Below are 24,294 nucleotides of genomic sequence, written 5' to 3'. Positions count from 1 at the left end.
ATATATATATATATATATATACCACATCTTCTTTATCCATTTATCTGTCAGTGGACACTTAGGTTGTTCCCATGCCTTGGTTATTGTGACTACTGCTGCTGTGAACATAGGGGTGCATGTATGTTTTTGAATAAGAGTTTTGTCCAACATTTTTTTTTTTAAGGGCACCTTGCCGTCTTGAGGAATGGCAAAAAGGGATTTAGCAAATGGAGGCTGAAATTCCAGTGTGACCAGGTGGTTTCATCCATCTGATGTGTAATAATACCTGCTGCTCCCAGCTCCATCTCATTACTCACTGACACACATAAGTGGATCACAGGAAAATTACTCGTATCTGTAAGGAAATAGCTAATCATATTCTCATTCCTTAAAGAGGCCTTGTTTGGACAGAGGACCTTTCACAGAAGAGGAAAGTAATATGCCTGGAACTATGAAAAATGTTCAATTTCACTTGTAGTCAAAGAAATACAAAAGAAGGGAAATGTCATTTCTCCCATAAATGAATGCACTTATTTGTAAATGAGAAATACCCAGGCTGACTAAAAAATGGCATGATGAGAACTTGCAAACTCTGCTCAGGGGACTATAAATGGCATGGCCTTTCTGGAAATTAATTAGACAAATACATCGAGGCCCTTTGATTAGCATTTCAGCTTCTGGGAACTTGATTAAGATCTCTGATTGTTTATATAGGTTAAAGATTTTGCAGTGATATTTATAGGGAAAAAAATTTAGAAATAGCCTAAATGCTCAATGGTATGAGAATGTAAATAGTAATTTGTACTGCTTGAAATGCTTATAAGGGTTTTTAATCATATGGCGGAAATGTTTGTGTTACGTTTAATGGGAACAAAAATAGTCTGCAGTTGTATAATATGATCATCTCAGTTATGTAAAACCACCTGAAAAAACTTGGAAGGAAATATACCAAACTCTAAATTTTTTTTTTTAGCTGATGGGATTTCAATTTTCTTCTGTATACTTTGAGGTTTTCCAAGGTTGCTTAAATATGCATTTATACCTTTAGAATCAGAAATGAGGTTATTGGAAGGAGAGTTGTACTGGGGGTACTTGCCCAAAGGTGAGATGGATTAATGGCTGACCAGCCCTGCCTTGACCAGTTCAACCCACTAAACTTATTAAATTGGTGACATTTAAATGAATGTCCTGCCGTTGGTTCTATGCCAGGACTTTACATTTGCAGCCTAGATGTCGGTCTTTCCAGGGGGTTCCGGAGGATCTAAGGACACTCCTGGGTGGGTGACCTTGTAAGGAATTTCTCCCAGGAAAGGCGTGAGCATCGTTTTTCCTTTCCTCTTTCCTCTGTCTCTTGACCAACGATAGACTGCATTATATCACACTCTACTGCACCCCCCAGCTTCCCTGTTCCTGACAGTTGAGGCACGTTTCAAGTGCCCATGGGGTTCTAAAGACAGCATTTAAGGCAAAATATTGAAGAGTCAAAATCTGCCCCGCCCCCCTTGAAAATCCTTTTTCTTTCTTAAACCACCAGGACTTGCCTCTTACCCCCCAAGATCAAAAGCCAAGAATGAGTTTGTTTTGTTTTTCTCTCCATTTCCACTGACGCCTCTCCTTTCTTGGGAGATCGAATCCAAAATTAATTCCAGGAGGTAGTACTGGAAGGTGGAAGGGGAGCCATGGGTCAAAGAAGGGAATTTTCTTGTTTCTTTTCAAATGCATCTATCTGCATTTGCATTTGTAAAACTCACGTGTGATACAGCTCCGCTGTAGTTCAATATTAGGAAACCAATTTTTGGCCGGCAGTTACTTACAAGCAAGCAGGGAAGCACCTGAAAGATTTAAGGATCTTTGCACAAAGATTCCCCATCACCCCCAACTGCAATAGGAATTTTCCCTCATGTGCTAAGCTCTGTCTCCTGTGATAGGTCAGCCCTTTTACATGTTCCAGCGGTATGTATGAATCATGAAGCCGTAAAACAGAGAATTGGTTCGTGAAGTCAGGCAGTACTTTCCCTGGGTGGGTGGGTGCCCATCCTGGGTGGGAGGGAGCAGAAGAGTACGCCCCCATGTGGCAAGAGAGAAGCACTATATCTTTTAGCATCTGGAAAAGAAAGAGCAACCGCTCAGACTTGAATAAAAAATAAATGGTTTTGCAAATGATTGGCTTGGAACTAAGCAAAAATGCCCTCGAGCCATTAAAAGCTAGAGTCCCAGAGGCTAAGAAATTTGGAAAATATTTCTGTAGTTTTAAAAGAAACAAGTGGAATATGAAACTGTATATTAAGATGTATAACCAGGGAATTCCCTGGCGGTCCAGTGGTTAAGACTTGGGCTTTCACTGCTGTGGACCCAGGTGCGATCCCTGGTCAGGGAACTAAGATCCCACAAGCCGTGTGGTGCGGCCAAAAAAGAAAAAAAGAAATAAAAATAAAAATAAAATAAAACGAAATGTATGAGGAAAAAATAAAATTCAAAGGAAGTGTACCAAAAAAAAAAAAAAGTATGTATAACCAATTGCAATAACTAACATGAATCGTACTTTTAGGTGCCAGGTTCCGTGCCAAGTGCTTTACATATGTTTTAGTCCTCATAACAGCCTTCCTAAGCAGATATGGCTATGAAACCCATTTTACTATCAAGGCACTGAGACACAGATACAGCATTTGCCTAAAGCCCTTATGGCTAATGATTGACAGAGCCACAGACCCATGGTTGACAGAGCCATGATCCCACAGTTGACGGAAGCGTGATCCCACAGCAGCCCGTGTGCTCCAGCATCTGTTGTCTCTACCACGTGCGCTGGCTGCAAATGTGCAAAACATCAACGTACACATACTGGACGAGGGGTAGGAACAAGTGGCAGTCAGTGTGTCGGGGATATTGGTGACTCTCTTTGGGTAATGGTCTTTCACGTAGTTATATTTACAGCTTTACAAAAAGGAAACAGTATGAGAATGATGGACAGGTTTAGAGACAGAAACAGGCTGTAGTTCTGAATGTCTCCAAGCTGAGGCGTCTTCTGCCAAGATGGGGAGAACCACGCTGGCTCTTCCTTGAAGATCCACGTGGCTGCTAAGAAGGGCCTCCATGAGCCTTGCTTTCCCTACGTGCCAAGGTTGCTGCAACCCATGTTGAGTAGTTGCTTCACGTTCAGTGTTTCAAATTCAGCCTTCATTATATAAAGGAAGTTGTGCCAATCCTACAGATGACGGAAGAAACAGAACCAAATTTCTCAGCAAACATTGCCACACTCATGTTGGTAATTGAATTTCTTCTCCCCAAGTTATTCTGATTCTCTGGGAAACAAGAAGGAAGGGGAAAGAAATATAAGTGAATGAATCCTCCTCTTTCCCTGCTTTTGATCAGCCTTTGGATTTTGTGTGTGCACAGTGCATAGTGAATATATATCACTCTTCATTTTATGTTTTATAGCAGGGGTTTAGAAAGAAGGAGTTTTCCCAGGGATTTGAAGCTTTCTGTGTTTAGCAGATGAGGCTTTGCCTATATTTGTGCTAATTCGACCAGATCATCTCCAGTGATATCTTGGGGACATTTTTAAAGCTCTTGTGGCTGGTGATCTGTTAATTAGTGTTGCCGTTATTCGGAGGCCTGAGCTTGTATCACTGGGCCTATTAGATTTGGCCGGTTACATCATCACAGGGACAGCAAACATCCTGTGTTCCTGCTGAGACTGGCCCCCGGGTTATGAAACGAAGGTTACCGTGGCATTTATCTAGCAAGATGCGCTCAGTCTGATGACCTTGAGTCCATAAGGATTCAAACATTATTTTTAAATCGTCTGTGTATTGTTTTGCTGGAGGGAGGAGTGTAAGCTCCACCGTACTTTCAAAAGCATCGCTGATCCCAAATGGTTTAGAGCCTATGAACTAAAGACATCAAGGCCTTTCACGTCAAGGGGAGGAGGCTTATTCCCTCCCCGCCCCTTCCCCGGCTTGTGCCCACCAGACCTGGCTCTGTTTTTGCTGTGCAATATAACATGTTGGTATAAGAATCACGTCCCTTGTTTGAGGGAGAAGAAAGCAGGGAACAAAAGGTGTCCAATAAGGTCACCCGGTGATTCAGCGGGAAGAGTGAGCTTTGGATCGGTCTGTCTGTTCTCCTGCGGTTCTCATTCTCGAACTTAGCGATGGGGTGCCTCTCCCGGAAGGATGAAGCGGGGGACGGTAGGCCGAGCCCCAGCATTGGGCCCCTTCTTTGTGTGGATTCACAGACGCTTGAGTTTAATTTTTTTTTTAAATGTTTTTTGATGATGGACAACCTTGAAGTCTTTCCTTTCCACCTTCCCGAAAGGATTGTAACGCTGTGTCCCGTGCTTGGTGTTAATAAATATGTCCTACTTACCAGCTGCTTTACACTTAAAAACAGTAGGTCTGATGGGTTAAGAAACAGCTTTGCCTGAAATGTTTTCAGGTTTGTCTGCGAGCAGGAGTGATTGATTACAGATACGAGGTTCCCACTGAGCCTTTTCTGCCTTTTCTGGTGTCGTGTAGTGCAAGCTCACCGGACTCTCTCTGAACTAAACATCTGGGGTTTCAGGCTCCTAAATGTCACTGCAGTGACTCACTCGTGACCCTTTTTGGCGAGCAAAGGGGCAGGTCACCACTCCACTCCCCACCCCTGGTCAACCACGGGGCCCTGGTGAAGAAGTGGCTTCTGGAGGCAGAGGACCCAGCTTGACTCCTGAATCCATCTTGGACCGGCTGTGTGACTTGGGACCAGTTCCTCCACCTCTCTGTTCTTCAAGTTCCTTGTTTGTTAAAGGGGTTGGTCTCCACTGCATGGGGCTTTTGTAAGGATCGAGGGTCAATTGAGAATAAGTTCTTGGCATCACCTCTTCCTGGATGTCGCTGCTGACGTTTTTCATTTCTGAACCCGACATCGGGTGTTCCTTCCCCAAAATGTCCTTCCTCTTTGCCAAATCCTACTTGAAAAATGCCCAGACCTTTCCCCTCCCAGGAAATCTCACGGGTGCTTACTCTGGCAACACCCCTAACCCCATGCCAGGCCTCCTTTAAGTGGTCCCTTTGTCCACGGCGCTGGCATTTTACTAGATGGTGTGCAATGGTTTAAGCAGCCTTTCTGGGAGAGACAAGAGGATTCATTGCTGGGGATGCATCCGGACTCTCTGTAATGATTTATTTGGGCTATTTTTCCTCGTTGCAGACTCATTAGTGACTGTTACCAAACGGTGACTTATTTAACTTTCTCAAGTGCATCAGACGTTCACACCCTCCCATTTCCCACTAGGAAAGGCAGTGACATCAGTTTTCACATCTCGGGACCCCAAGGCGAGGCGTGCATCCTCGGCTCGGTTAATAACTCTTTATGCCTCTCGATGTTCCTATTAAACGCGTGTTTGGTGCTGGAATTTGCTAACGGGGCGCCCATCTCCGTTGTTCTCTGTGCATTATTTGCAGGAAATTCAGAGTCGCATCCTTTTGTGACACTGACAGGAATCAGTCTAGCCTCCCATGCTTGTTAGAGAGTGTGAATTTCTGTCCCTTAGATTTACAGGAATGTATTCACGTCTTCCCTGTCTGTCCTCTCTTAAATTATAAAATCCCAAAGGGAGGAGATGGTTTTTTTTTGTCCCTATCAGCGCCCACCGGAGAGCATCCAGATCAGGGCCGTGTGCGCAGAGGAGGTCCAGGGAATCCGTGGTGTCCACTGACTGGTCCAGGAGACAGCTGAGCTCCCTCCATCACCACTCGGCTTCCTTCCTACACGGCACTTGGGCCTGTTTGCTTGTGCCTTTAGTGTCTATGGGCTTGAAATCCCACATGTTCTGTTCAGTTCCACGACCAGCCTCTGCAGCCCGAGTCATCAGGTATTGTCAACAGTATAAAAACACCCGTGTGTGCGCAGAAACACACATCTATGCATACACACACAAAGACGGTCTGATATCTGAGGCAAGAAAGATGGTACCCAGCGGTAATCACATGCGTGTACACACACACACACACGCACACACACAGTATAGATACCACGTGGTGAATATTTAGCTTCAGCTCGTGCAAATATTGTCGAGGAGGAGTTTTTGCTATCCCCTGAGACAGCTGCCTCCTCCAGAGGCCAGTGTTGTGAGTTGTGCCTACTGACCATTGGAGGGCTGGCGACCCTGGCATTTCAGAGGATCGATAAAAGGCGCCTTCTCCCCAGTGGGTCTGAGATCCAGCTGTTTCTAAGAGAGAACCAACTAGGGAGGAGTGAGTCTTCCTGCTCTTTGGCTGTTTCTTACTGTTCAGGCTGCACTGGCTTGATTTGAATCAACAAACACATAATGGTTTTTCAAAAGAAGTGGTTTTTTCTTTTCATGTTTTTGGCATACAAAACCGTATTCCACTAAGATAGGTTCATCCAGAAAGGGAATCAAAGATCTGGTGCAGTTTATAGAGTGAGACCCTGGTCTTGAAGCACCTGAGGGGGTGAGATAACTGCCCTTTTCTTGCTTTACTTCCAGGAGTAAGGAGAGGCCGCACCAAATGCCTGGGCTCAGGTGTAAAGGAATCCTCAAAGTTTCTTAATTTGACTTTGGGAAAAAATTTCTGCTATTTTCAGCTTAGAGATGAGAATGATTTTGCTTGTGAAAAATTTGTCCCTAGAGAAGAGAAGTAGTTACCACGGAGAGTTCCCTCCTACCCTTCAAGTCGGCTGGGCCCCATCTGAGCAGAGCATTAGTCAAGCTTCTGCTGTTTCTTCCCCCAACCTGGGGAGCCATAAAATGTATCTTTCAAACCAGGACACTTTGGGGAGTGAAAGGGGCCACTAATAATCCCCCTGGGATAGCAGAGCCAACACTGGGCTGTCGGGTTGCCCTGTCCTGTGGTGGATGTCCCAAAGACGGGCTCTGGTGACCTGTCTGTGACATCTGGGTCAAGCTCTGCAGGTTCAGATGATGGAGGGACGCTTGTCTCCATCTGTGTCCCCAGGTGTTTCCCTTCGTCTTCCAGGAAACCTGTCTGACAGATCCTTCCCTTGCTGTGAACCGCAGCCTGGGTTCCCTGCCTCAGTCTCGGTCCTGTGTTTCAGACCCAGGCAGTTTGCCTCCATTAGGGATTAGCAAATAACCCAGGAGACCGTGGGTGTTTGGCATAATCTGGCCCTAAGAAATGACACTTTTCAAATATATACCCAAAGGGGAACTTCATTTTATTTTGATTTTATTTTTAATTGAAGTATAGTTGATTTACAATTTTGTGTTAGTTTCAGATGTACAGCAAAGTGATTCAGTTATACATACATGTATATCCTTTTTTCCAGATTCTTTTCCATTATAGTTTATTACAAGACATTGAATATAGTTCCCTGTGCTATACAGTAAATCCTTGTTGTTTATCTATTTTGTATCTGGCAGTGTGCATCAATCCCATACTCCCAATTTATCCCTCACCCCCTTCCCCCCAAAGGGGGATTTTTGCAAGGAAGGTTAGCTCATGAAACCCAAGGGCTGGGTACCTTAGTCAGCCCATGAGGGTCAGAATGTCCTATGGCACCCAGGCTGCCATTTGTCTGTCTTTCTGTCTGTCTGTCTGTCTCTGGCTGCGTGGCTTCCCATCTCTACTGGTCTCTGTACATCTGTTACCTTCTGTCTCTCTGTCCGGCTGCCCCCTCCTCCCATTCGTGCACGTACGTTGTGGCTGCCCTTATATCACATGACCTTTCGGATGCAGAGCCCACACTGGGGGTCACGTGGTCCTTCCCCATTCCCGTCCCCCATCCCTGGGGGGAGAATCTGATTGGCTGAGCCTGGCATCCGAGTTGGTTCCCCCTGAGTCAGTGTGACCTGTAGAGCAGGGTCACCTCCTGCAGGAGGGAGGGGACGTGTGACCGCAGCCACAGTCCCACACATAAGCACTTTGTATGGTCTGAGCACTTTGCTGCAGCCTCTCATTTAATTCTCACAAAACCCTTGTGGCATAGGTCCTGTTCTTACCCCATCTTATAAGTCAGGAAACTAAGGCACAGAGAGGTTAGATAGCTTGTTTCGCACCACACGGCTGATGAGTGGCTGAGTCAGGACGTGAGCCAGGCAGCCTAGTTCCAGAATCTGTGTTCAGTGCTGCTTCTCTTAAACAGGCAGTGTTAGGATGCCCCATTTTCATCTTTTTGCCCTTTTTCTTTTTTTTTTTTCATTGATAAGTCCTGTACTCAGAGATAACCATGGCTTACTATTTGACATTTATAGTTTCAATCTGTTTTCGGTACATAAATGTAAACAAAATTGTGCTATCACGTTCTATATTATAATTTTTCCATTTAGCAATATATTATTCAAATTTTTCCCATTTTTTTCTAACATCTTTCTTGGAGTATAATTGCTTTACAGTGGTGTGTTAGTTTCTGCTGTATAACAAAGTGAATCAGCTCTACATAAACATGTATCTTTTTACCCTTTTTGGTACCCGTACGTTGGGCACTGAATGTCTGTTCAAGGACTGATTGATGAATGAATGAGTAAGTGAATGAACAAAGGCGGGGAGGGCCAGGCAGAAGCACACACGGTCCCTTAGGAAGTTAGGAAGTAGACTGTTTCCCGGCCCTGGAAGCTTCTTCCGGCTGATGCTTGTCCAAGTACTGGCGTGCCCGTTTTCAAACTACTCTCTCTTTCCGTCCCTCTCTCTCTGCTCAGACAAGAGTGAGAATGGCGAGGCGTATCAGAGGAAGAAGGCAGTGACCACCGGCCTTCCAGGGGGCCCAGCTGCCCCCGTGCCGTCTCAGGGGAACCCGGCGCTGCCCGACGGCAGCGGCTGGAGAAGGATCGTGCTGCTCATCTTGGCCATCACCATACACAACATCCCAGGTGAGGTCCTGCCCCGAGCGGTCCAGCCTCGGGTCTGAGGGGGACGTGACTCTGTCGGCTCAGCTGCCTGGCTGGAAAGGGAGCTTGGGCAATCGTGATGCCGGTCCTTTCTCGACGGGGCATGGGGGAGGGAGTGCAAATCTTTCTTGAGTTTATTTTTTGGGTTTCCGGCTCTAGATGGATCATTGCATGTTAAAACTTCTGGTCCCAGTTACTGCAGACAGTATCACTCCAGTTTCCACCTATGAGTTCCTTTCTTCACATATGTGATACCAAGTCATTTGGGCATAAATTCATAGCTGTTGCCCGATAGCTGTGGCTTGCATCTCTCGTAAACACGGAGTGTCTCTGGTTCCTCTTAATCCTTTTTAAAGGTATTGAATTCAGTACAGTTGTACACTGATGTTTGCCTTACCTGCTTTCTTCATGGGGACATCTTTCTGAGATGTCCTCACTGTTAACCGAGTCACCACGTGACAGGTCAATAAATCGAGAGAAGAGTTGTTGGGGTGAGGGATAGCGATTTTATTCGGAAAGCCAGCAGACCGAGAGGACGGTGGACTCGTGTCCCAAAGAACCATCTTGCCTGAGTTAGAATGCAGGCTTCTTTTATACTAAAAGGGGAGGGAGTAAAGTCAGACACTTCCTGGTTCCAGTCAGACTCCGGAGGGGGTGTGTTAATTTCGTCCTCCCTGCAGTGATTCACAGGTGGGCCTGGTCGCGATGTCTCCTCTGAGCTGAACAAGGGTATTTTCATGCCCATGACCTGGGAGGCAGGGTTCCCAGCGATGGGCCATTATGTATAATTTAAGCTTGCAGGCCGCATCCCTTTAGTGACGAATTTGTAACAGAATACAGAGGTTCTTCCCTGTTACATTACCAATCTTTTCCTTTTTAACATTTTGGAGTAATTTGTTTTGTGTCTTTGGATTTATTTTAATTGAAAAGAAAACTTACCGGTGTTCTATTTCAAAAATAGTATGTTTTATATAGAGTAACTAGAAAAGACAGATAAGCATAAAAAAAGAATAAAGATATTATTAAAAAAACAAATGGAGAGACCCTGAGGAACTCCTTGGGTTACATTGCGGAATTCCAGCTCTACTACTTAACTAACTAGTTTATCTTGACAAATGACGTGAGCTCTCTGAACCTTGGCGTTCTCATCTATGAAGTGGAGATAATGCTACTACTGAGATAACTGGGATATTATTTACAAAATGAACTACACCAATTTTGATAATTAAATAAGATTATATATATATATACAGTCTATACAGTACCTGGGCCATTTGAGCATTTGAAAAGTGGTAGCTGTTATTAGCATTGATAATACTCCTGCCTCCTTCAGTCTTGTGTTCTTAAACATTCTGATCCATCTTTCGTAGTTTTGGAACTCAAGTTTGAGTGATAACCTTGCTCAGGGAGCAGCCCCAGGTGATATATTATCTGAGTCCTTGCAGAGTTCATAATGTCAACCTGTTACCCCAGTACAGGAGCAAAGACTTGACTGGGCATAGCTTTTGCTAGAGGCACCTATTTCTCCTTATAGCTCTTATAGATGTTGCTCTGTTATCTTCTGGCTTCAATACTGTGGAAGCGAAGGCCACGGCCAAACCGAGTTTTTTCCCCTGTGTGTACCTTATAGTCTTTTGCTTGTGCAATGAAGACTTTTTTTGGTCATCTTTAAGGAATGAAAATATCAATATGTTGTCTGTTGCAGTATATATATGAAATCTGTCAGAACATCGTGTCTAATCACTCAGCTCGGATCTTCCTCTAGATGAGAAGCATTTTCCTCTCTTTATTTCTATCATGATCTTAAGAATTTCTATCATAGGATCGTATAGGCCAATTTGCTGCCAGTTTTTTTCAGCATCTGTTTCCCTCTCATTTCTCTCTTGGCTTTTTCCCTTTGGGTTCTGAGTCAACTATTTTGGTTGTTTTCCGAGAGCTGGCTATTCAGTACATCTTGAGGTGATGTCTTACGTGGGACCCCAGCACACAAATCTGACGAAAGTGGATTTGCCTGGGTGGAAGGATCTGGTCATACTCACCCCCAGTATGTTAAAGAGCTCATCGAGAGACCAGGGTCTCTGCAGAGGGCAGCTCCAAAACCTCCACGGTCACTTTCAACCTGTTAAATGCTAATCATTCGAGAAGAGAAGTTACTTAGGCTGTCTTTTCAGTCATAATAGTTAGTGGCTGTCTTTCTACCATTTAAGACTCCTTCTTTAACCAGCTGAAAAAGAATAAAGGTCTAAATATAAATAGATGTGTTTCTGAAGACCCCCTGGGGCTCATTCCCAGAGTCTCAAGCTCCTAACTTCAATCTAAAGGGAAGTTCACTCGCCCACCGTTGCCTTCTGGCAGCTTCGTGCCTTTTGATGAGAACCATTTCGAGAGCTTGTCTGTCGCCAGCTTTTCTTTGAAAAGGTCTCTTCTTTAACACTAGCCTTCATGGTTTATTAAAAATTTAACTAGACCTTTGATGTTCCCTGAGACTCTGGGTTTAAAGGTAGATTTTCACAGCAACTAAATGGATAATTGATTTTTTTGAAGTTTTTTTGTCTTGGCTGGTTCAGTTTTATATGTCCTAGGGATGACATTTTGTTTAAAAAAATTTTTTTTTAATGTAGGAGTTAAAAGGAAATCTTATTAGCGCGTGTGCTGTCTCCCAGAGGTTTCTGGAGTGCGGGGACCCACACGCGGACGTGAGCGCACACCCAGGGCGCTTGGGTTCTTATTTTAGACACGTGTGCAAGGATAAATGAGTCCTGAAACTTCTGTAGCTCACAGCCCCCCCAGGAATCTGCTAAGAGCTCTGGACCCTCTCGTAAGAGAAGGTTGCACACAAACCAGTTACCAGGCAGTTTTGGGTATTCCCACATCTCACGAGGTCCACCCACGGCTCCAGAGCAGGAAGGAACCCCTGCTTTAGAGAAACAAACTGTCCAGCCGTGCAAGCACTTGAAATGTTTCAGGAGGAAAGGGTGATGCCCGATGGAGGCTGGCAGACGGGAGCCCCGCTCACCCCCGCGAGGGGTGGGTGCAAAGGCTCCCGAGGATGGGGGTGCTTCCCCCTTCACCCCACGTTCCTTCTGTGGCTCAGCCCGGGGAGCTGAGTCCTTTGGAAAATGGTCTCCCAAGGAAACGGCATGTTTTCTGTGAAAGCAACCCCACTCTGTAGCCTTGGAAGCACACTGTCCCTTAACGGGCTTCTCCTGCCACGTCATACAGACTCCTGGGCTCGGAGCCTTCCAGGGGTTTCCAGGCTTTCGGAAAACAGGCTCCCTTTCTGTATCAGAGTGGAATTAAAAATCAACCAGCCATCGAGTTCCCACTAATCTCTTTTCATGAGTAGCTTATGGTCTGTGTACGTGAGAACGTTAAATTTAGAGCTTAAAGGGATTCTAGAACTTATCTCATTCAAGCACTGCTCCATCGGAAAATTTGGTGGGGTTGGCAGGCGGGGGGGGCGGCGGGGAGGGGTGGGGTGGGAGGCGTGTGTGTTAATTATCACTGTGGTTCCTTCCAGCTCTGGCACTGGATGATTTGGTGAAAAAGGAGACAAGTAGTACATTGTTAATTTCATTTATTTCACAGTGTTCATCACTCCTTCCTGGGTGACACCTTCCTGGGTGACACCTTCCTGGGTGACACCTCCCTGTATCCTGTGTCTGCCTCTGTCTTGATAGTTATCACTCTGAATGGCAGTTATTTGAATGTATTTGTTTCCCCCCATACATGGAGCTTCTTGCAAGAAGGCCTGTGCCATCTTGTTTTTGGAACCCACGTTACAGTTCATATTGAAGCACATTATATATTCGGGCTCCAGGGATGGCTGGTGCATTTGGGGACCTGGCCTCCTTTCTAGGAGGGGAGTCAGGTGTCTCAGTTTCCTATCCACCTTGGCCGCCAGGTGGGCTAAGGGACGCATTTAACTTCTGTGGGTCTCTGGGACACACTGGACTTTCCTTGCTGTTTGACATGATTTATAAAGGTCCATAGAAAAAGAGGCTGGGTGAATCACACACTTTATATTTTCCTCTCATCAGAGCCAGGGGTCAAGTTTGCTTTGCTGGTTGTGACTGTGACACAGAGAGAGCTGGAGGTCACTGCCTGTGTCTCTAGAACAGCAGGACAGTTGATTTTAATTGTTTGGCTTGTCCTCCTTGACGGCTCCTACTAGACCCCATTTCATGGCTTTAAATGAGACACTTGACGTTTTCATCAGAAGTGATTTTGTTTGAGGGAACAAAACCCCACAGATTTATACACTAATATGTTAAGAGTGGTTGGTTATTCTTGGGCTTATGGAGTTACAGGATTATGGCTGATTTTTATTTCCTGCGTGTTTTGTGAGATTTATAACTCAACTTTTCTATAATGAATATTTATGATTCATGTGATCAGATAAAAGTGCTTTTGTTTTTATTTTATTTTTATTTTTTTATTGAATTATAGTTGATTTACAGTGCCTTTTTAAAAAATTAATTAATTTTATTTTTGGCTGCGTTGGGTCTTCATTGCTGCATATGGGCTTTATCTAGTTGCGGTGAGCAGGGGCTACTCTTCGTTGGGGAACACGGGCTTCTCATTGTGGTGGCTTCTCTTGTTGTGGAGCATGGGCTCTAGGCACGTGGGCTTCAGTAGTTGTGGCACACGGGCTCAGTAGTTGTGACACACAGGCTCAGTAATTGTGGCGCACGGGCTTAGTCGCTCCGTGGCATGTGGGATCTTCCTGGACCAGGGATCGAACCTGTGTCCTCTTCACTGGCAGGCGGATTCTTTTTTTTTTTTTTTTTTTTTTTTATGGGAAGAAGGAACAAATACTTTTTTTTTTAATTTTTTATTTATTCATTTATTTATTCATTTATTTATTCATTCATTTATGGCTGTGTTGGGTCTTCGTTTCTGTGCGAGGGCTTTCTCTAGTTGTGGCAAGTGGGGGCCACTCTTCATCACGGTGCGTGGGCCTCTCACTGTAGCGGCCTCTCTTGTTGCGGAGCACAGGCTCCAGACGCGCAGGCTCAGTAATTGTGGCTCACGGGCCTAGTTGCTCCGCGGCATGTGGGATCCTCCCAGACCAGGGCTCGAACCCGTGTCCCCTGCATTGGCAGGCAGATTCTCAACCACTGCGCCACCAGGGAAGCCCCTGGCAGGCGGATTCTTAACCACTGCACCACCAGGGAAGTCCCTACGGTGTTGTGTTGATTCCTGCTGTACAGCAAAGTGATTTCGTTACATATATCTATCTATATCTCGGCCTCCGTGGTCACACTGCATCCTTTTCTGTATCTTATCTCCCCCGCCTCCTTCTTATGAAGACCCTGTGACTGCAGTTTGGGCCCCAGCCAGGTAATCCGGGGTCGTTACCCCATCCACAGATAATCCAGGGTAATCATATCTGCAGAGTCTCCTTTACCAGGAAAAGATGACACTCCCAGGTTCCAGGTATTGTTGGTGGCCTGAGCCTGGGCACTTGCTTCATTCTGCCGTGGTCTCCACATGCTGTGGCTTTGACAAAACAGCACTGAGCGTGTGCGGAAAGGAGCCAACAGCTCAAAAGAAGAACTTACTGAGTCTTCATTTTCCTGGGGCAAAGAGTGAATAGAAAATTCTACTAATAGCCGTGGACCTTTCCAGGGAAAACCCTGACGCAGCAGCCTCCGCTTCACATTGCTCCGCTCCCAGAAACTGGAGGGGCATTTTGTGAGCCAGACACCCAGGCTCAGTCAGTGAGTAAGCTGAGCCCCACTCCAAACCGCAAATCATTGGCAGGAATGCAATGCCCTGATGACACCGGAGGCCACCACTTCCTGGGGCCTTTCGAAGCTCCAGACGTCAAGTGCTCCACGTATATGATTTAGGTATTTGCACCCCTGGTTTACATTTTAGCAACTGAGACCCAGAGAGGTCAAAGACCGAGCTCACGGTCACACAGCAGGTCCTGGTAGACCGTGATTCACACTCATCTCTATATGCCGCCTCCAGGCTGCCTGTTGCCGTGGGGAGCTCCGTTGCGTTTCTTCCGGTGGATCACAGAGCTTTTCAGCCATGATTCCAGAAAAGTTCAGCAAGTGCGTCTCACTTTCTGGAGCTTGCCACGTCAGGTGTTAGCTTCCGTGATGGTCACTCCTGATGCCGCAGGCTCATTTCAGCAAGGAGATCTGGGCGGAGGAAGCCTGGAGCGGAGGCCGCACCCCCGCCAGGGCACCTGCCGCTGGGGGCTCCCTGCAGATATCTGTGCGGGGTGAACACCGTGCAGCTCCAACACACCCACCAGCACCACCATCAAGCGAGGACGGTCGGGACTCCCAGGCAGACGGTCACCGCTTCAACCACGTCAAGGAAGGAGACGTGAGGGAGGGGCCGAGCACAGGATTTAGAGTCAGAAAGGCCAGGGCTTGGACCCTGCAGCCACCAACTCTACTAGCTGGGTGTCCCTACGTAAGATTATGGGAGTCTCAGTTTTCCCAGCTGTAAAAATGGAGATAACATCTATCTTGCTATTCAGTATTCAGGGAAATGACAGCATGGCAACAAGCAAGGCCACTCTCCGTGTTGCCTGCCATGAAGTGCAGATCACGACGCCCAGGACACAGTAGGGCCCGAACAATGTTAATCTCCCTCAACCTCTTCCTGGTCCCCACGCCCCTCCTCCCACCTACTTTTGGCTTCCCTTTGCTCCCCAAAGATTGTTTGGTTCTGGTCTCGGTGGTCTCGAGTGGGACCATCTCAGATCACTTTGCTTTGCACCTTCACGAGGTTACACGTGAAGATGCGTTTACTCCAGGAGTTTGGAAACACTGTAATGTTCTCCTGTAATTATCTGATTCTCAGTGGGGAGCCTGACATTATAATTAGCACAGGCTCCTGTGTGGGGTGACATTCTGCTTGGCATGTTGTGTTCCTGAGCATGTGCCGTAGCAGAAACTCACAGCACGCTCCCAAATCAGGCTGCTGGGTTTGAGCTGAGAACCGGCAGCATGAACACCCAGCGAGTGAAATCGCAGCTCTCGGATCCCTGCGTGATCCCTGGAAAGCGACTCGGCAACTTTGAGATTCGCCGTCAACTCCGGCCCCAAGGCCAGCAGACACACAGATGCCTGTGCCCTACACTCTGGCCTTCAGATCAAGAAGCCTACATTCTAAGGCTGCACAAGGATGAGGGTTTGAAATTGAGACCCATTTCCACATCTCCTAGGTTATGTCCTCCTTCTACCTATTATGTAAATTGAAGAAAAAAGTTGAAGCAAGAGAATTTGAACCTATTTTTGTATCAGGACTCAAAGTTTCCAGTCACCTCCAATTGTCTTTCTACTATGCGCAGGCAGATTTTGGCTGGAACGTGGTTTGCGTGAAGCCCTTTTGGAGGTGCACTGCCCAAAATGCCAGCTACTAGCCATGTGGGCAAGCACAGGCTTTAGAATCAGAAAGGCCCGGGCTTGAATCCTGGAGCCACCAAATGTTCTCCTCTTTATTGATCAGAATTAAAGAAAATGCAGAATCTAGACCCTCAGCTGTACTTTGCCACATGTCAAGTGCTGGAGAGCCATATGCAGCTATGGCTGCCATATTGGACAGCAGACAGAGAACAATTCCATGATCACAGGAAGTTCTATTGGATGGCACTGCTGTTGGATGGACCGCATAGAAATGTAACTTCTCCAGTTATTCAGAGCCTACCCAAGCTTGCCTTGGGACGAGTTTTATTTAGGGAAGACATTTTGTTTCCTGAGATGGTTTTTCTCAGTCTTGGGGTGTGTCAAAAAATACGTTATGAATAAAATACTTAGAGATCAAAATTTGCAAGTTATTATTATTTTTTTTAATAAATTAAGGGTGGTACAGGGTCATCCCTGTGGTGCCATCATTCTTGTTCCCTTTGGTTTTGATCTGGTTTTGTGGGGGCGGCACAGGGTGAGGGCGGCTTGTGCAGGGGGAATCGTGCTGCAGGCTTGTGTCACGTCCAGTGTCCGGGGGCAACGGAGAGCTGCTCCCAGGTCAGCTAGTCACCCTCTCCTCTGGGCGTGATGTGTTGTCTTTAGAGAGACGCACACCCACCCCCCGAGCAAGGCGACAGCATTGGTCTGTGTCAGCTTAGCCCCCCACAGAAAAGCTGCTCCTGACTCACCCTGGAGTTTGAAGAAAGGACGTTAACTGTCATGTGAAAATCATCGTGGCATTTATTGTCACATTTTTGCTGGGGACACTGCCCAGTTCATCACCCAGTTCTCTTAAATATTTATTTCAGAATGCACCGCCTGGAAAATCTTTGTCTCCCTTGTTGAAACGATACTTGTAATTTAGTGTGTATACCTTTTTTTTCACCCTTTGCTGCCAAGAAGCCCAGAGGCCCATTTGCGGCTGAGATAAGAATGGAATGTATTCTTCGGGTCTGATTCTCTGAATTCTTCTCTCATTTTACAACCTATTGTTGTTCTGCACTTTTAACCCATTTCAGAAGGAGGGAGGTTATTAATTGGCACAAGTGATTTTATTCCATTGTCACTAGTCTTCTGTGTTCTCTTTCCTGGTCACAGGTTATATATCTAAGCCAGATACGTGGCCTGAAAAATGCTTTTCTCTGGTTATAATGGGCACCAGATGAGAGGTGATGAAGTCATGTTTATCGTGTTCGGATAATCAATCAGTCAACAGTACTTTCTGGATACTTTCTATATATAGAGCATTGGGATCACCCTTGTCCAATAGAAATATAATGCGAGCTACGCATGTCATTTTCAACTTTCGAGTAGCCATGTTAAAAAAAAATATTTAAAAAATCAGGTGAAATTGGTTTTTAAAATATATTTTATTTACCCTAAAATAGCCAAAATATTATCATTTCAACATAGAATCAATATTTTAAAAATTGAGATTATTTTACATTCTTTTTTTTCATACTAAAGTCTTTGAAATCCAGTGTGTATATTACACTTCTGGCACATCGTATTCTGGATGATTCAAGTGAAATTTTCAGTGATTCAAGTAAAATGTCGCCCTACCGAAAAAAAAAATTGTGTGTCATGCAAAAAGATTTTATACTTCTTTCATTTTCAAATTTAAACTTAATTTAATTAAAATTAAATTATTTATTTTCTCCATCATACTAGCCAAATTCCAAGTGTCTTGTAGCCACACAGGGCTAGTAGCTGCCACGTTGGGTTTTTTTTTCTTTAATATTTATTTATTTATTTTGGCTGTGCCGGGTCTTAGTTGTGGCATGCGGGATCTATAGGACTTCTTAGTTGAGACACGTGAACTCTTAGTTGCGGCATGCATGTGGGATCTAGTTCCCTGGCCAGGGATCGAACCCAGGCCCCCGGCACTGGGAGCGTGGAGTCATACCCACTGGACCACCAGGGAAGTCCCACAGTAGCTGCCACTTTGGATGGCACAGACGTAGGTGCTCCCAGAGGTACAAAAAAGAATGCAAGACAGTCCTTACTTTGAAAGAGTTTGCAATCCAACAGGAGAAAGTTTATACACACATATTATAATACAGTGCCGGATGAATCGATTCTCACAGGAAGTCAGCAGAATCAAGACAAGCTCTCACTGCAAAGGTGTGATCTTTCTTTTGGTTCAGTGAACATCGAAGACTTTGAAGATGGTGCATAAAAAATCATATTTACTGTTTAAAGAGTTGTGATTGAGCCCAGACGTTGTAGGACCAATTGCCAGTGTTTCCGTCCACAGTAGAGGGGATGAGAAGAGGCCCCGCACACAGGCAGGTAGGAAGGGTCGAAGCCACTGGCTGGCTGGACATCAGGCTGTTCTCCTTCTTCCAATAGTTGACGAGGTAACTAGGAGGTGGTACATAGCCACAGCGCCGACTTGCCTCCGTGGGTGCGGGACAGATCACCTCACTGTCAGCAGTCATCTTTTCTGCCAGAATTTTATCACTTCTGCTCTGTTCAGTTGGGCGGCTCCATCCGAGCCCAAGGCTGCAGTGAGAAATACCTTCAGACCCTTTCCTGCTCCTGGAAAAACCACCCAGGACAGCACCCCCGTGCTGTCTGCTGCCATCCTCAGTAATTGAAGGTATGATTGTGTTGCTAACTAAAAATTCCAGAGTCCCCGCTGGCTTTGCGATGATCTTTGACAAGAGCTGGATTTGTCCTTGCTTCACTGTAAAGAGAATGGTGGCGTTTCTAAAGTTTTGGTTTATAAAAATACCCAGCACCTTCGCGCTAGCCTGAGAACCCACCAAGGGAACCGTGCCATCTTCTGACAAGCCTGCCTCTCCCCTGTTGAGTGACCTCATTTGTTCAGAAGCTGTAGCAGGTAACAGGTTTAATCAGTCGCTGACATCCGAGGTGCAGCTTCATCCATTGATAACATTTGAGGTGCGAACTTTCTAATGGTCTCAGCTCATTCGTATTCATATATGCTAATTTTAGTGCACATTAATTATGTATTTAATAAGTCCCTGTTTATTCTATTTTGTCTGTACTCCCTTGATAGCTGTTGTGATGTGGCATTGAAAATAATTAAAATGTTACTGTGTTCTGCAAATACCAATTAACCAAGGATGAATCCTGAAATCAACATTCCATTTTCTTTTCCTTTCTCTGGCTAAGTACAGCGAGTGAAATGACGCCTAAATGTACTTTGTGGTCCATCCCTGCCCTCGTTGGTTTGTCTCCCTTTTCAGGGAGCTAATTGCCATTCGAGCTCCCCGCTTAGCACAGATGTGACTTCACTCAACAACGTCCGTTGCTTTGGGCTCACATCTTCTTGGTGACGTGGAGACCCCTTCAGAGGTGGTGCACTCAGCCTGGGGATTTGGGCGCAGAGAGGAAAAGATGCACGGCTCCTGACAGCGAGCCTAAAGGTTGCCAGTTGAGTCTGTGTGCAGCCCCTTGGGGGCTTTCCATGAACCCGAGCTCCCTCCAACACCTAGATTTTCAAGCCGTTTCAAACCACCCATCTTCAGAGGCCCAACTCTTTAGAGACTAAAATTTCAAGCCATTTCAAACCACCCATCTTCAGAGGCCCCATTCTTTAGAGACTAGACAACCCCATGGTCTGTGTTTTTTGGGTATTACCTGCCCGAAGGGGCGGCACCACATCCTCATTCAAGGTCTCGCCCTAATCAGCGGTGACTCTGCCCGCCCTTGCCCTGGTTGGTAGCTATTGGGAGTATATATTTGATCCCATTTCCTGTTGCCCCGGACCTTGTGCCGAAGCTTGCCGTGCCCCCGTGTCCTACAAATCACTCAGCACAGTCACTCCCCCAGCCCCTAATCTCCTCCTCCCACTACTTGGTATTTTTCCTGACCCTGGAAGTGTCCCTAATCAGCTGATCTTTGCAGCCCCTGCTCGCGGCTTCAGCGCCACCCTCGGCAAAGCAGCTATTGGAAATGGAACTTGGATGAGGGCTTGACGGTGAAATCGGGCTTTTCTACTTAATAATTCCACTCAAGGGAGAACGAACAAGGACAGGAATCTCAAACAGATCTGTCATGTTAATGGGCTCCTGAAAAACATTAATCAGCAAATAACTCACAGCTCCTGGGGACAAGAAAACTTGGAAATTGCATTTGCATTATAGCAGTTTAGACGAGCCAAACCGCGGATAATTAAGAGTTAGGAATCAGAGTCTCTAGTTTTTATCTCATTTTGAAAATAACTGTGTGATCCTTACGTTTGACAACTTTCAACTTCCAAGTTGAAGGAAGGAAGGTGAATAATTCTTGCCCCAACCCCTACTTCACGGGTGATTTAAGAACGAACTATGTTCGTGGAAATGAGCCTGCCTGAGACATAAAGGTACCAGGTAAGCAGCAGTGATCCTGATTATTGGACACGGCAGTCGAAAGCGCCGTTTACCGGCACCTTTGCCTTCCAGATCTCATTCCCTTTCAACTTCCGAGCTTCGCACTCATCAGCTCTCTTCTCTTGCTGTCATTAAGGTTCAGAGCTTTCATTTCCAGAGATTCTGTTCACTTGTTCCTCTCTGTATATTCTCAGAAACGCTTCCTGGCGCAGAGATGCTAGGGCAGAGGTGGGGACCTGGTGCCAGGGAAGAAATAAAAATCTCTGAATCCTGTTTTCAGGTGCAAACAAAGTCTTCTTAAATGTCAACCCAGCAACCCTTCTCTTTTAATCAGACACTTTTCTCCAGCCGAGCCATTTGTTTACGAAAAGTCACGGTGGCATCTTAGCTTTCCTTTTTGTGCCCTGTGCTCCAGGGTCAGCCTCTCCTTCACACAAGGGCCACGTAGGGCTTTTCTGTCGGCCGTGGGGCGTGTGGGGGGGAAGCCAGCTGATGAACTGAGTCACTGACCCCTGCAGAGGACAGAGGAATAAACCAGGGGAGGAGGGTGGAGACGTGGAATTCCAAGCGCCAAGGACTCGGGGGGAATGCTGGGGTGTGCATGGGGTCTGGGGAGGACATTTGGGTCCATTCATCTTTCCGTGCTCCTGGGCCCCTGCCCTGTAAGGGACCAGTTGCTCTGCCCTGATTTGCTTGGTCCTCAAAGACTCCGGATGAGTGCTGGGTTTTACCTCCCGGTAATTCTGAAGAGTGCGCTGTTGCTTAGAGACAGGAGACGGTGCCTGGAGTGAAGATAAGGTTGTCAAGGAAACCAAGCCACAAATTCCCTTGTTTTCCTTCAGGTTGCTGGACAGAAGAGTAAAGGAGTTTTGCTCTGACAACTGGAAGAAGAGAAGTAGCTTCTTCTGCTGTGTGCGTTTTTAACAAATTGATCTGTTATCCAAGACACAGCTGAGTTAGTACCCAAGTTGACAAACAGGGAGTTGAGGTTTGCATCTTTTTTTGTTATCAGTGAGCACTTTCTGATACAGACAGAATTAAGCAACGATTTTAATCCTGATTTCTTATCAGACGTGTGGACCCCAGGACCCACCCCCCGCTGTTACACAACTTGGCTCTTGAATTCGGAGTTTTCATTTATTGTCCCAGCTTTTCTCTTTCCATGGGGGTGAGATGTTCTTTTTGGAGATTTCACAGCAGCAGCATGCCCTTTTCCATTCTCCATCTTTGAATTATTTGCATGTTTCAGATGGTGGTAATCGATAAACCTAGATATCTTCCTCTGAACTCTGGCGCTCGTAATAAAGAAAAAAAAATCCTCACGGCCATCCTCAAGGGATTCTTTGTCAAAGCCACAAAAGTTCACATCTGCTCTATGCTATTGTGTCAGCAGGCTGAAGAATTGAAGGGGACCACATCCAGGAGTGGTACCTAAATGCTCCCTTCCCCCCTGGCGCGTTTAAGGCACAGATAAAGCTTCTTCATGTCTCAGAGGTAACAATTTTAGCTGAGAGGGCCCCCAGGGCCATGTGTTCCTCTCCTTCTGTATTAGTCTCCTAGGGCTGCTTAACAAAGTACCAGAAACTGAGGGGCTTAAAGAACAGAAATTTATTGCCTCACAGCTCCGGAGGATGGAGGTTCAACATCAAGGTGTCGGCAGGGTGGTTCCTCTGAGGCTGCAAGGGAAGGGTCTGTTCCAGGCTCTCTCCTTGGCTTGTAGATGGCCGTCGTCTCCCTGTGTCTCGTCACGTTCGTCTTCCCGCTATAAGTGTCTGTTTTATAAGGACACCAGTCATGTTGGAGTCGGGACCCACCCTATTCCAGTGTGCCCTCATCTTAGCTAATGTACCTACAACAACCCTATTTCCAAATAAGGTCACGTTCTGAGGTCCTGGGGGTTAGGACTTCAGCATATGGGTTTTGTGGGGCACAGTTGAGTCCATAACACCCTCCGTTCAGAAAGACAAGACAAAGGATGTTTACCCTGCCCCTTAAAAAACCTGTAATACGAATATAAGCCAAATATAATTAATCAACTCAGATGAGTATATTGATGGCATGCCAATTAGTCTGTAGCTGACACAAAGCTGGGAGGGACAGGTAATTTGTGGGATGATTAAGTCATTAAATCAGAAGATCTCAACACACTGGAATTCCGATGGGCTCTAACGAGGTGAAAATGAGTAGAAACAGGGACCCAAGTAGAGTCCTGAAATTAGATCCCCCAAACACGTGATAAAAGCATGTTCAGGAGCAAGAAAAAGAATTTGGGTTTTAATTCAGTAAGAGCCATAATCGTTCATTCAGTCATTTACTGGTCTCAGTATTCATTGCTCACCTCCTCTCTGCGAGGCATTGAGGAAGCGCCGGGAAGCTAAGTCAACCCCAAGAAGTGGTTCCCCTCGGGGCTCCTGGTCCATCTGCGCCCTCCTCCGAGTTCCCAAGGGTAGAAGACAGCTCCACACCCGTGGGCCTGCAGATGAGAGTCTCCAGCCTGCTGGGCTAGAAACTCGAAGAGGAAGCAGTGGCTCAAATGACTGGACCTTTTAGGCTGGAGAAAGCAGATGTGGGTGATAGAATCTAGTTTCCATCTTAGAGGGACCACCATGGCGAAAAGACTCTGGGTTCATCCTGTGTTCCCTTCCAAACCGGAAGTAGAACCAAGGAGTGAAACGTACAGGGGAATAGATGTTAGCACAGCTTAAGGAATAGCTTTTTCCGTTAGAACTGTCTAAAAATGAAATACCCTGGCTTATCTTGGGAGGTCATGGCGTTGTCATAGCCAGCATCCATTGAGTGCCTACTGTGTGCCAACTTGCTCTTAACATTTTTCGGTGAAAGGAAGCCCAGGATCTGCTGTAGTCAGCCATTCCTACATCTGCTATGACACAGCTGGCTCCCAAGAACCGCTGAAGTCAGAAAATGCTCATGATCAAGATAACTACTTCCTTCCCCAGGCCACAGAGTTTGGAAGGCATAGTTCCTTGTCTATTAGTGGATTAGAAGTGAATTTTTCTTTTAGAAAAAGAACTCTGTTCTTCACATCTCTCTGCTTCAGCTTGGGCTGAGCCATGGTGTATGAAATCTAATCTCCGCTACCAGGAAATGATTATTTATCTGAAAGCTTCCCTAAAATCCATTAGGTGCTCTGCTGTGTTAGTTTGGGATGATAGAGTTCGTGGCGATGCTGTTGGCACTTTGGGTTTTTTTGTTTTTTGTTTTTGTATTTCACGCGAGCCCTTCTCCGTGCGTGGCCAGCAATGAGTGAAGGGATTAGGAGCCCTGCACCAGCTGCGACTGACAGATGCCTCTGCAGGTCTGGATCACCCTCTCCACTAGCCTGGAATGTATTCTCCAACCCCCGTTGCTTTGCTTAATATGCTAGCTTTGCGCTCGTGGATAATTTGCAAATGCTCTTCAAGCGACTGTGCCACCGCTTTCCAAATGTTTTGCTTCTAATTAAGAAAGGGAATTGAATGTACTCTTGCCTGGCTAATTTTTTTTTTTTTTTCTCCCTAGCACAGGGATGGGGGTGGGAAGAAAGAGCAAAAGAAATAGCTAAGCGATGTTTTAAAAAATAACTCCCCAATGCCACCGTTGCTCAAAGCTGTGTCTGGAGTTTATGCCTGTAAAAGGTGTAGGGATCCCTGAGTTCAAGCCCAATCTGAGGAATACGGTCGTGGAGATATATATATAC

At 46.0% G+C, this 24,294-nt stretch overlaps 1 protein-coding gene across 19 annotated transcripts in view; it reads left to right on the top strand.

Moving 5' to 3' along the window:
• SLC39A11 (solute carrier family 39 member 11) overlaps positions 1 to 24,294 on the top strand; it is a 423,126-nt gene that overhangs the window by 271,029 nt on the left and 127,803 nt on the right. For all 19 annotated transcript variants that reach the window (XM_082372221.1, XM_082372229.1, XM_082372228.1 and 16 more), the window contains one exon: positions 8,636 to 8,806. In XM_082372221.1, coding sequence (XP_082228347.1) covers positions 8,636 to 8,806 — 171 coding nt within the window. The remainder of the gene's footprint in view (positions 1 to 8,635; positions 8,807 to 24,294) is intronic.

Source organism: Balaenoptera borealis (genome assembly GCF_965194805.1).
Source record: "Balaenoptera borealis genome assembly, chromosome: 20".
Taxonomy (NCBI): domain Eukaryota; kingdom Metazoa; phylum Chordata; class Mammalia; order Artiodactyla; family Balaenopteridae; genus Balaenoptera; species Balaenoptera borealis.
Note: the sequence above shows the minus strand (reverse complement) of the source record. Positions and strands in the feature narration are given on the sequence as shown.